Consider the following 13,243-nt stretch of genomic DNA (forward strand, 5'->3'; position numbering starts at 1 on the left):
ACAATTTAAAACAGCAAACTTTTTAATGTCAATTGCTGAATGAAGATCTTTTTCAGGTCCCCTGAAGATGAATGACTCAAGTGGTTTTACTCTTTTTGTTTCTTGTGTAGTAGACCTCAAAGAATGAGCACAAAGGAAGCCATGAAGTGGTCAACTCACTGCGTCCATGCTCGTGTTCCACGACCCGCATGTACAGCATACGCCGACTGCTTGCGGATTCACGCTCAAAGTTCCCGGTCCTCCTACCGTCCAATACTTGGTCCGAGGAGATGGCCTCGTTCTTGATCATGTGCAGTCTGAGCAACTGCATAGAAGATCCCAAATTATGAGTACGCTCAATAACTACAGGCTCCCTTTCGAGAGTCCATCGATGCCTCAACGTCCTACACAGACTAATTCCTGGCATGTTTGAGTCAAAAACATCCAGAGGAATATCGACTTTTTTTTTTCTTCTGCTCGATTTTCTTTTTTTAGCTAAAACATTAAAAATTAAGTTTGCGACTTCCACTATTCCACTACTGTCAACTGCCTACTTGACACACTGGGAAATAATTGCCGTGAAATATAGTTTTGACGTTAGAAAGCACGATGCCATTAATGCAATCGCCGGATTTTTGCTATTTTATGTCGACAGTGTGTCTGTCATAATTTTTCCGCAGTCAATTTCAGGAGGATTCAAGAGACTTAAGTCATATTTTTGCTTGAAATAAATTTAAAAAATTGTAGGTCGATTGCCAGTAAAGATTGCCTGCACAACTGAAATTCGCTGTATCATTCGTAAGGCGATTTTGGCTGGTATTTTTGGCTGAAATTATGTATGCGGCTCTTTTTGCGATTGTCTGTGTACTGTGCTGTGGTATGTTATTCATCATCATTCGTCACTTTTTAAACCTTGAAGGCCCTTACGGCATTGCACAAGGTGGGGGTACCTGCTGAAAAAACATTATTTATTTACAATTTTATTTATTTATTTTCAGTGCCTACCAATGGCCAGAAGGAACAAACAAAAAGTGGGTTACATGCTGGAGAACATTCTTATATAAAGCAACAAAAACAGGAAAAAAATAAACACTAAAAAAACAGCTGATCAAACAGAAAAGTACACAAATAAAACATTTCTATAAACCCGAATTGACTTTGCTATTAGTGCAAATGCAGATGGATGGTCAGTTGGGATATGAATGTGTTATGATCTGCCTGGGTCACGATGCTGTCAGGCAGGCTATTCCAGTCTGTTATTGTTAATGGCAAGGTATTTATGTCTTCAAGAACGTTTTAAGCAAGCTTTTGGACACCGTCATATTTTTTATGCATTCAGGGGAAAATCTGGCTTAATCCTGTTTTTAATAACACTTGTTAAAACTGTTAATTTTTTTTTTCTGCAAGTGGCACTGATGAGTCACTTGTGAAGTGTGGCTGTACTCCTTAAAATTTTCACTTGTTGCTGACATGCATCTTGCTTTACTGTTCGGAATATTATGCACATTAAAGTTATACTGCAGTACATAACAGGAATGTGGTTTGGTTTTATCCCTACTGTCGACGGCTGTTTTGTGAAAACGAATGATGCTGGAAAATAAAAATGTCATCTTTTCTGTGGTACTGCAGATTGTTTCTGGATTAAAACCCTCGCATAAATGATAGTATATTGGGCCGAAAGTGCCGTCTCCTTACCTTAGTGAGACCACTAGTATTGGCTTTAAGACTATCAAGCACTTCTGACGGAATCACTTTCAAGGCTTCGTTAGTGGGGGCGAAAATGGTCTTGGGCTGAGTTCCTTCCAGATCCATTTGGAACTCTGGGGAGTAGTCAAACAGGCGCATGAAGTCCCTGAAAGAGAAGGAAGAGCAATCTTTACTCAGAAATACACAATTTCAAGTTTAGGATTTCTATCTGTTATATCCAAATGTCTGGAGGAATCTGCCTGGGCCTAAATTCATTTGGCCCCCCTTGGTCCACAATTTTTGTTTTCTTAAAAACGTGCGACAACGTATATTTAGTTCAGGAGATATTGTAGCCAATTAGAGCATGCAGAGGGGCAACACAAACACGAGGCTTCATGTTTGTGTTAGCAATATTCGTCTCCATGCTCCAAGGTAACGTCTGTTTTCAGCCAGCTCAATTGCATATATGCTTTGACTTCATATTTAGAATGGTCAGTGCAACGTGCGGCCACAAGCTTATATTTGTTGTGACTTCCGTGTTGTCACGAGAAAGACCTACACTTATAATAAGACTTGTCCCATGTTGCTAATACATGTAACTTTTCTGGGAATTCACTTTTGGTTTTGACCTCAACTTTGTTTCTATTATAGCAAATACTAGAAGCCAGATTTTGATGAAGCAATAGATTCACCTTCTTTCTCATAGATATAATAATAAATATCACTAAACAGAATTAAAATCAGATGACTAGACTTTACGATGACTCCCGCACTAGAGGCATGTACTACTAGAAAAGCGGCATCTCTCGACTTCTGAGCAGGCACAAAATAAGCTGCTTGCTAATTTGGTATCACAAGTCACCCTTTAAAAAAACACTGACACCCCCGAAAAAAAAAAAGTTTTTGGCTATTTATTATGGTGTCAGAAGACCCCAATCAATATTTTGCTACAGCAATATATATATTTTTAATAAAGTAAAACAAAAACGCAACTGCTCGCAACCGAAACTGGACTGGAGAGGAAGAAGAAATATGGAGGAGGAGAGAGTTGCCAGATATCATGTGGCTGCGGAACCTTTTTTTTTTTTCTTTTTTCAATCAACACATTTGCAGTTATTTAAAAGCCACAAAAAATGGGTATCATTTTTTTCTTCTATTTTTAATATTTAATGTGTGCCTTATTGATTATATTTGGTGGTTGTGTCTAAACCATAGAGAATGGCACGCGACCACGGAGAAGAGAGTGAGCGCGACTCAAACTGGCCATTTCTCGATCGACAGTTTTGGGCGGAAACAAAACGAATTTCGAGCCGCAAATTGTGTTTTGTGTAGTTGGGCTTTCATATGTCACATACAAATAAAAACCTGGGCGAGCATAAATGCCCTGTCAGTGTCCCTTAAGACGTGCTCTTCTATTAGATCATAAAAGTTCAGGAAAAGAAGTAGATGGCAGACAATATATAGCTGTCTGGCAGTTATGTCAAGTATAAATGCCACACCATAACGATAAAGTCGCTAGATTTTTTATATATACAAAACGAATGTCGCAATATTTCAGACTATGAAAACCAACTTAATTTTGTCTCCCCTGTTCATGTGTGGGAGTTTTATTTAGGGACAAAAGCGGGGTTGGTGACGTCTACATACTCGAGGCGTCCATGCCTCTCCCGCTGCAGGAAGTCGTGGATGGAGGTGTCCACGACCATCAGGGGCTTCTCGATCAGATGCACCACCCCATTCTTCACGGGGATGTTGGGCTTGATGATCTTGGAGAGGACCACCCCCTTCTGCCGCTGCCGCTCCGTCGACATGGTGTTGCTCTGCGCAAACACTGGGGCCACAGAGCAAACCCGGCTGTAGCCTTCGATTCATGGCCTGCCCACACCGTCGAGCCTTCCACGATTTCTCTCCGGAAAAAATAGAGCTGCTAACGACTATAGCTAAGCATCGTGTTTCTCTAAAACGAATCTACTAGTTGTTTTGGGAGTAAAAATACTACTTTAAGCAAAGAAACAGGTTAAAAAAAAGACGAAAACAGATATTTTGTTTTAATTGTTCTCGATGGCATTTAGTTAGTACAGTGAAGTGAAAACTTCGTGCAAATTGGGCTGCAGCTAGGGAAACATATTTCCTTCTCCGACACATAGAGCGTGCATTTGGGTCGTACAACTTGGGAAGGTGTTCATCGTGGCACAGTACTAGATCAGTGCTTAAGGGGTGTTCCATTTACAGAGATGACAGACTCTAAGAGTTTTATATCACTTGTAGGCATTACTGCACTGCCTATGTGGTCCACGAGCAATTAAGTTCCCCATAAAATCAAATTTCTTAATGCGAAAGCATTAACTGCCCCATGGAGCAAACTGGCGTTAGCAGCTTTAGAAGATGCACAAAACCGCACCTAAATTGGCAGACCCTATATTCCCCTGTCTCATGGAGTTAAGCCCATTAAACGAATTCAGGCCTAAGTTTCCATTGGCTGCGACACGTCATATCAGATGCTTCGTCACGGAAGCCGCCGGGGCCGCTCAAGGTCAAAGCAGACACGCCTCAGAAAAAAAAACACACACACACGCACAAAGAAAAGCAAGCAACGTAGACGCATGGCCACGGAAGCCGTGGAGCCAAGGGGGTTGCCGCGTCTCGATTTTATTTTTTTCAAATTTCTCTAAAAAGTGATCTGGTGGTCCACCTTCATTGAGGTACGGCTTACATAAATTCACCCACAAGGTCAAAGTGGTAAAAACAAATTCTCCCCGTATGTTCAACTAGACTGGTTCACTTGCTGTGCTACATACTCTTTCAGTCCCAATTACTCCCATGCTGAACATGCCTCAAGTACTTTTTTCAATGTGAACTGATCGAGGAATATGGTCCCTGCCGAGCATGTCGGGTTTATGTCAAAACACATCCCCATCAGGTGGAGGTTATTCCAGCACAAAACTGAAGTCTTAAGCACTCAAGTGGATTCTGAGGTCGTCTATTTATGGCGATAACTCAATCTAGGGGCTTTAGCATCCTAAAAAACCTGAAATTACACTCAATGGGTGGCCGATTTTCCTACTGAAAATCTTATAAAATATTGTGACATGCCCCTCTTTCTGCTCCTTGGAGCAGACACCGGGGAGTGCTGTCAGACAGCGTTTTCAAACAATAATTCCTGTATTACATCTTATACACCCAGAGGTTTGATGTCTTTGTCAAAATAGAATGCACAACCTGCCTAGAAAGAGCAATAATGGTAACGTTTGGAATTTCCACACAATGAACTATTTTCATTGGTCAAATGTTATGGAGGTGGTGGGAACCCAAGGATAATCCCCGCAAGAGAAAATAGTGCCCGTGTATTTCTATTGCTGCAAGTCACTAGGACATCTTGCCATCTAGAGCTGGTCTTTTTTTTTGGCCCAACAAACAATATTTTATTAAAAACAAGCTTCCCTAAAAAGCACTTGAGTGCGCCTTTAACCACAATGGGCACATCTGGTACCAAAGTAAAAAGAGGTTCTCGTAATAAATGTCGACGTTAACTCTCAACATGCGGCCTGCACTCACGTGTGTATTCAGAGCCGGCCGAATCCGACTGGTTGGCCAAGGAGAGTTCCACCCGGATGTTATCCTCCCAGGCTGCAGACTGATACGTCTCGTTGCTCATGGTCCTCATGAACAGGCGCCGATCCTTGATCACGTGACCACGCACCACCTGCAGGGAAAACCGCAGTTGTCTCTGTACTCTGCAGGAATACTTAATGCGCCTAATGGGGTTTAAGATTAACAATTGGTCATTCCCTCTCATAAGAACCTCGTGCTGATACTTAACCTCGAGACAAGGGAACAAACAAACGTTTGTTTCCTTGTCTCGGGGTTTATAAGTATAAGTATGATCGTGCACCAGCTAGCCTGTGCCATTACCCTTATTCCTAAAGAATCTCGTCTCCAATTAGAGTGGCCCGTTTTAGTACTATAGCATTATCTGCTTAGAGAAGATCTCTCCAATTTCATACAGCAGGTGCTGGGATGCGGATGTTTGAAAAAAATTGCCCAATAAGAGTAAGAAAGAAAAAGGGGACAGGCCACTCAGACATCCCAACCGTCCATAGGACTAAAGATCGTGCCTTAAATATTTTACGAATTTCCACCATGTGGAATGGACTGATCAATAACGGTTTTACAATGTTTTTTATGAAAATTTGGGTGTATTCGCTCTGCAAGCACCAGAACCCCTAACTTCACATTAACTCATACCCTGTCTATTAAAAAGCAGAATAGTTTCAATGTCACTGACATGGGTGATACAATATTCTTTTTAAAAAAGTACAGATTCTAGGTATGTGCCGATTACAACCTTGTAGGCATGCACAAATATTGAATTTTGAATTTGAAGCAAATTCGAAAAGAATAGTGGTTTTGGCTAAATATTTTATAATTTAATAGTTTCTCTAAGCCTTTCACTACTGTTAGACCATGCTTAAATGAAAACTCAGCTGAACTCGTGAAGTTTGTTCCCAAGTTTCCACTTGTCCACTTGTAAGTAAATTTTACTCCAATTATATTTATGGACTGTGACCTCATAAGGTCCACTCTAATGCATACATTGGGATGGCAAGTAAATAACAGATTTAACATAAAATGATACCTATAGAGCTGCCCACCTATACCTAATCAAAAGGATTTATAAATCTTGCTATATGCAAATATCCTTTCTTGAGTCTCGTAAATTATTTTAAATAAATTAAAATCACGAGCAATGAACGCAGGTTGCCAGGACATCTCTGCCTAACATATACTCTCGTAGAGTAGCCACGGTTTAATTTTGAAAATCGTAGTGTAATGTTGATACCAACATTCAGAAAGTTTGTTTCTTTTTAAATGCACCAGGTGCACGCATCACCATCCTGTTTCGAAAAAGCGCTTTTCTCCTAAGCACGTGACTGCAATATTCCTACAGCAAGGTTGTAAGTTGGTAAAAACAAAAACAGAAGTGGAAAGACGAGGTCCGAGGACAAAGTAAAAGGTAACCGGTATGACACAGCACTGCGTCCTGTCGGTCACCTTTTACTCAGTCCTCGTCTTTGCGCTGTTTTGTTTTTATTATGTCCGTGTTCCAACCAGTCCAAACTTGAACGTTAATCGACTACCATAAAATATCGCAGAAGTGCCCACTTCATTCAAGTGCCCACTACTAACATTTCCAAGACTTGGTAAATCTGCAAATTATATGTTAAGCACCCGATTTGACCGGACAAGTGCCGGTGTCTAGGTTAACCCAGTTTTCAGTGAAAGTGGGGTGGGCAATGCCCCGGTATTTTATGGTACATTGCAAGCTGGGCTAACTGGTATTCGTAGATCACGATAAAAAAAAAAAAAGTAGGTATCTTTTGATCATAAAAATTAATTAATAAAGCAGCCCTTTTTTTTACTTCTGTTAATTTTGCTTTTCGGTTCCTCTTTTCTTTCTTTAATATAATTCAGTTATGAGTCGGCACGCGTGTGTCTGGTGTTCGTTCCTTGTGTCCCGTCCTTTTGAGCACTGTTTTTCATCGTGATCATCATATTTTCCGAAGTGGTGTTCGCGGCAGATTAGCCCCGTTAAGCGCGCTTCTTACCAATCGCCGGTGCACTGCGAAGAAGCAACACCCGCGGAATTCGCTTCCGCGGGGGTTGCTTCTCCGCAGTGCACCGCTGCTCCCGTGAACACCACTTCGAAAAATACGAACATCGAGTTGACTTCGAAGCAAGCACCTATTATTCGAAACTAGTATTCGATTCGCGCAATTCTACAACCTAGCATATAAGCCGACGGGTGCGCCTCTGGAGGTTGCGCAATGCACTTACGTATTTGTCTATTTCCACGCGGGCCCGAGTTGCGGCGTCCTGGCTGTCGATTGGCACAAAGAAAGTGTGGGCTCCCTCGTCTGAAAACAGGCTCCCTTCCTGGGTCATCTGGATGCGAGAGTGAAAAAACCTGGGAAGAAAAGAGCACAGGGACATTTGTTTGGCACAGAGAGCTGGCCTCACTGGCTGATGGTTTTAAGAAACTGATTTCAAGATCAAATCATAATAGGCACCCGAGACTCGGAAAGCTAAGTAAATAGCGCACAAGAACACAAGTCTCAACTGAGACTTCAATTCATCCATTAAGACTTATACGGCATTCGGTCAAGTGTGTGGCAATTGGGAAACAATCTGCGTGCTGATGCCAGGGGCGTGCTCACTATGCGTTTGTGTATAAAAACAAGAATTTATGTTTTCTTTAATTGAAAATGATTAATAAAGTTTAACTTGCCACTTTTGAAGATAATTTTGGTAATCGTCTACATTACGAAATTTCATGATATCGAGCCTCTCACTCATAACTTGACGAGTAGCCCTTGACTGAGACCACAGACGACTTGGGTAACTAGCAGAAATCCTGCAGCCTTACCAATACATGTCTAAGGGACACATGTTGCTATTGTAGGTTACTACGCAATTCTTGGATTGCGCAGCCCGTAAGAAAGAAGTCGCTTTCAGTTCTAAAACGCAAGCATCTTTGACAGAAGTCCATCAGGTTGGGTTAAAATAATTATAAAATAAAGTAAGCACCAACCGATCCCTAAATGTGAAGGGGACCAATGTTTCCTCTTGTTCTGGAAGTGGTTATGACCGTTGAACGGCAGCAGTTGAACGGTCATAACCACTCTTACAAGAAAGGGGAACTGCTCCTCAACGGTCGCCAAAAGAGAAACATCCGAGTTGGTTTCGAGACGTTGGGTCCCCTTCTTATTTAGGAATTAATCGTTTTTTTTTTGTTTTTTTTTTTTTTTTTTTACTTATAGTTTTGCAATGAGTTTTGCAATGCGTGGTTTGCTTACACGAGCCGGTGATTGAGGTTGTAGATGGATGGCTGATTCAGAAATTCTAGAGCGCTTGGTGTGACGCCACTGGTCGGGATGAAGGCTTCCAGGACGTCGTCGATCACATAAAGCTTCTGCTTCAGGCCATTGTGAGACAGGTCCCGCCGACGGATCACTTTGGCGTTGTTCACGAAGAAGAACTGCCAAATGGCAGGGGTTGAAATTCACATCAGGTGTCTTGCAGAACAGTGAACACCAACAAACATAGAACAAATCACAGTCTCATTGGTGAATTTGTTATATGTACCATAGGACTTGATTTCGCTTTACTATCCTAAAGCTTCAAACAGAACAATGGAGTTATTTCAGAACAACACTGTACACCTCACATATCATCTAAACATATCATTTCACCAAACCAAAAAAGTGGATTAAATCGCACGAGCACTTCAGCTAATGCACATCTGCCACCACAGAAGAAAAACAGTTAATGGATGCGGCAAACATTTAGTTATGCGCAAATAATTTACGTAGCAATGAAAGAAGAAATGGCCAATGGTATACAGTGGCAGTATTTCGGCAATTAACTTGAGTTCTTGAAATAATATTCACGACTTCCGACGAAATTGGGTGCACATGTGTTTTTCCCTCCAATGAGATTAGTGGCTGTAGATGTTGAGTAGGGCTCGAGCAGGAAGCCCGCAGATCGCAGCAACAAGATTAGGGGCCATCACTTTGTGGTTTCGTATAATGCGATTAAGGCTTCCTGTTGGCTTCACAATTGCGCCGTAGAGGCTGTTTGTTTGTTTGTACGTCCATTTAATTGAATACGGACCAATGTATGTTTCTCAACCTTGTAGAGCAAAATTTGAGTTTTGCTCTCCAGGGAGCAGAATTTTCATTCTGTGCATCACAGTGAGCGGAATGAGGAGCTGATGTTGCTTATTCTTATATTTTTTTACGGAACAGGCAAGTATGATTTTTATGAGCGCATTAAAAACAGCTGGTGAATGATTACAAGATAATAAAAATTCTCCGTGCTGCTGCCACTGAAAAAGAATTCAATGAAGAAAGATAGGGAACAGTTTACCGTGACCTTTAATATGCCTTCGAGATAGTGCTCCGACTGCCCCACCCTAGTCCCGAAATGACGCTACAAGGCTGCCTGCCATCTTGGTAATGATCATGCATGGTACAGAGCAGTGACACCGCCTCATCGCAATGCGCTGTCAACGTGCAGTATTCTGAAGTGATTGGCGATCTGGGGGCTGCTTCGTCGGCCAGTAGTGCCGAGCCACCCATATTTGTGAAGAGGCCCGCTAGTGAGTTTGGATCACTGTGAAAGCCGAATGGGTCATGGAAAAGGAAACCTTTTAAAGTGCCACAACAAAGTTCCAACAAGCAATGGCACTTAACTGTTTTTTTTTTCTTTAAATGAGGCAAAGTTATGGGAAGCTACCGACAGCTTGTCCTACTCTGAGGTGAATGTTTAAAGAATGCTGTTGTATTTGATCGTTCGACTGCAAAAATTTTAAAATAAAGACTGTCAGCGTGGCTTTCAGAGAAGCATCTGGAAACTGCTTCTAATACCAATGAAAGTGTCTGACAAAAATCAGTACCTTTGAACGTTTTACTGCTAGAAATTCAGTACTTTGCACAGTATTTTCAACCCACATTTTGGGCTTACGAAGTTTAACTTAGACTTAATTTTTCGGAAAAGTCATCAACCTCTATCCTAAAACGTATTTCAGTTGTAAAGCATTTCAATAAATCTCTCAAATTATTTATACTGGCTTAACTCGACACTAGCTGACCTTTGTAGATATGTTTTGAGATATTTTTTTTTAATATACATTGACATATAAGGTTTGCTTCAAACCTGAACAATTCTGCATGCACACATCTGGTGGAGGTATTGTCATTCTAATTACTCCTGTTTTGGCGTCAAGAGAGACCATTATTAAGAAGTGCACTAAAGCACACATAAAACCTGAAAACGTTTGGCCCCTTCAATTTTTTCTTTCCATGTTTCGTGACATTTGTTTTTGGCAGTGGGCATCCGGTTCAAATAGCTTCGGCGCACATAACTATGCCCCGGGCGACATAATGACATTCAATCCATCATCGTCAAGAAGTGAGTTAGTGATGTGGCCAAGTGTGATTTGAACCGTCCAGGTTGTCGTAGGGTGCCTACATGTTTCCACCGCTCCGCTGAGCGGAAACATGTAGGCACCCTAGGTTGTCGTGGTTGTGTCCTAAGCAGAAGGGTTGTGGACTCACCCTGTCATTTGTCCTTGTCAGGAACAAATGAGGAGATCCCTTTGCGATGGTTGGGACTGAGGACGGTAAGTGATCTTCGGCCACGTTCAGGGACACTGCAAGGAGAAAGAAACGCCGTCACCTCAGTTGTAACCCTTGTGTCAGCAATAGCAGCATTCGCAGTAACCACAAAATGTGCACTTCAATAATAAGGAGTTTTAGTAGACCGTGTTTCCCGCTCCGCTAACCCTCCACTATACGAAGAAACCGCCACTGCGCCTGAGTGCCGATGGCCTTGGCTGTAGAGTTCCGGGTAGCGGAGGGGCTTAGCGAAGGGGGAAACACGGTCTACTTAAACTCGCTAATAGGGTGTTTTCGTAGACCGCGTTGTTCCCTCCGCTAAGCCCTCCGCAACGAAGAACCCGCTACTGCGCCTGCGCGCCGATCGATGGCCTTGGCTGTAGAGTTCCGGGTAGCGGAGGGGCTTAGCGGAGGGGAAACACGGTCTACTAAAACTCGCTAATAGGGTGTTTTCGTAGACCGCGTTGTTCCCTCCGCTAAGCCCTCCGCAACGAAGAACCCGCTACTGCGCCTGCGCGCCGATCGATGGCCTTGGCTGTAGAGTTCCCGGTAGCGGAGGGGCTTAGCGGAGGGGAAGCACGGTCTACTAAAACTCGCTAATAGGGTGTTTTCGTAGACCGCGTTGTTCCCTCCGCTAAGCCCTCCGCAACGAAGAACCCGCTACTGCGCCTGCGCGCCGATCGATGGCCTTGGCTGTAGAGTTGCGGGTAGCGGAGGGGCTTAGCGGAGGGGAAGCACGGTCTACTAAAACTCGCTAATAGGGTGTTTTCGTAGACCGCATTGTTCCCTCCGCTAAGCCCTCCGCAACGAAGAACCCGCTACTGCGCCTGCGCGCTGATCGATGGCCTTGGCTGTAGAGTTGCGGGTAGCGGAGGGGCTTAGCGAAGGGGGAAACACGGTCTACTAAAACTCGCTAATAGGGTGTTTTCGTAGACCGCGTTGTTCCCTCCGCTAAGCCCTCCGCAACGAAGAACCCGCTACTGCGCCTGCGCGCCGATCGATGGCCTTGGCTGTAAAGTTCCGGGTAGCGGAGGGGCTTAGCGGAGAAGAAACACGGTCTACTAAAATTTGCTAATAGGGTGTTTTCGTAGACCGCGTTGTTCCCTCCGCTAAGCCCTCCGCAACGAAGAACCCGCTACTGCGCCTGCGCGCCGATCGATGGCCTTGGCTGTAGAGTTGCGGGTAGCGGAGGGGCTTAGCGGAGGGGGAAGCACGGTCTACTAAAACTCGCTAATAGGGTGTTTTCGTAGACCGCATTGTTCCCTCCGCTAAGCCCTCCGCAACGAAGAACCCGCTACCGCGCCTGCGCGCCGATCGATGGCCTTGGCTGTAGAGTTGCGGGTAGCGGAGGGGCTTAGCGAAGGGGGAAACACGGTCTACTAAAACTCGCTAATAGGGTGTTTTCGTAGACCGCGTTGTTCCCTCCGCTAAGCCCTCCGCAACGAAGAACCCGCTACTGCGCCTGCGCGCCGATCGACTGCCTTGGCTGTAGAGTTCCGGGTAGCGGAGGGGCTTAGCGGAGAAGAAACACGGTCTACTAAAATTTGCTAATAGGGTGTTTTCGTAGACCGCGTTGTTCCCTCCGCTAAGCCCTCCGCAACGAAGAACCCGCTACTGCGCCTGCGCGCCGATCGATGGCCTTGGCTGTAGAGTTCCGGGTAGCGGAGGGGCTTAGCGGAGGGGAAGCACGGTCTACTAAAACTCGCTAATAGGGTGTTTTCGTAGACCGCATTGTTCACCGCTAAGCCCTCCGCAACGAAGAACCCGCTACTGCGCCTGCGCGCCGATCGATGGCCTTGGCTGTAGAGTTGCGGGTAGCGGAGGGGCTTAGCGGAGGGGGAAGCACGGTCTACTAAAACTCGCTAATAGGGTGTTTTCGTAGACCGCGTTGTTCCCTCCGCTAAGCCCTCCGCAACGAAGAACCCGCTACTGCGCCTGCGCGCCGATGGTCTTTGCTGTAGAGTTCCGGGTATCGTAGCGGGTTGCAGAGAGCGTTGCGGGACGGCGAAAACGATCTACGAAAACTCCCTATTGATGGGCAGAGAACACTAAACACCATGATCGCCACTCGACGAAACAAAAAGCTGGCAGAGCAGTTAACAACTTTTAAAGCACCATAAGTGACAAGGTCCTATCCCCAGATATGGGTATAAATAACAAAGGGCGAAAACACGAATATAATTGACTAGACAAAGCTATTTATGAAGGATGCAATAACGAGCTGATAGTCAAAAGACGCGAAATCTGCACTATCTAGTTTGTGCAGGTGAGTTGTATACGGCCAGGGAGCATAATATCGGGAAATAATTGTCAGGATAAGTAGAAAAATTAACTAAAATTTGTTAGTTGAATTTTTTTAATTATCGAAAATAAAGATATGGTTTCAAGAGAAGCTTGCTGAA

The 13,243-nt window shown here is 43.9% G+C and overlaps 1 protein-coding gene across 1 annotated transcript in view; it reads right to left on the bottom strand.

Moving 5' to 3' along the window:
• Window positions 1-13,243, bottom strand: part of LOC8026803 (fasciclin-1) — a 78,770-nt gene that overhangs the window by 8,680 nt on the left and 56,847 nt on the right. The window contains exons 3-9 of the mRNA XM_029978220.4: window positions 10,782-10,876; window positions 8,520-8,701; window positions 7,501-7,630; window positions 5,221-5,368; window positions 3,313-3,496; window positions 1,675-1,831; window positions 160-304 (exon numbers count right to left, since the gene is read on the bottom strand). Of these exons, the coding sequence (XP_029834080.2) occupies window positions 160-304; window positions 1,675-1,831; window positions 3,313-3,496; window positions 5,221-5,368; window positions 7,501-7,630; window positions 8,520-8,701; window positions 10,782-10,876 (1,041 nt within the window). The remainder of the gene's footprint in view (window positions 1-159; window positions 305-1,674; window positions 1,832-3,312; window positions 3,497-5,220; window positions 5,369-7,500; window positions 7,631-8,519; window positions 8,702-10,781; window positions 10,877-13,243) is intronic.

This window comes from Ixodes scapularis, unplaced genomic scaffold (assembly GCF_016920785.2).
Source record: "Ixodes scapularis isolate PalLabHiFi unplaced genomic scaffold, ASM1692078v2 PGA_scaffold0__279_contigs__length_252992795, whole genome shotgun sequence".
Taxonomy (NCBI): domain Eukaryota; kingdom Metazoa; phylum Arthropoda; class Arachnida; order Ixodida; family Ixodidae; genus Ixodes; species Ixodes scapularis.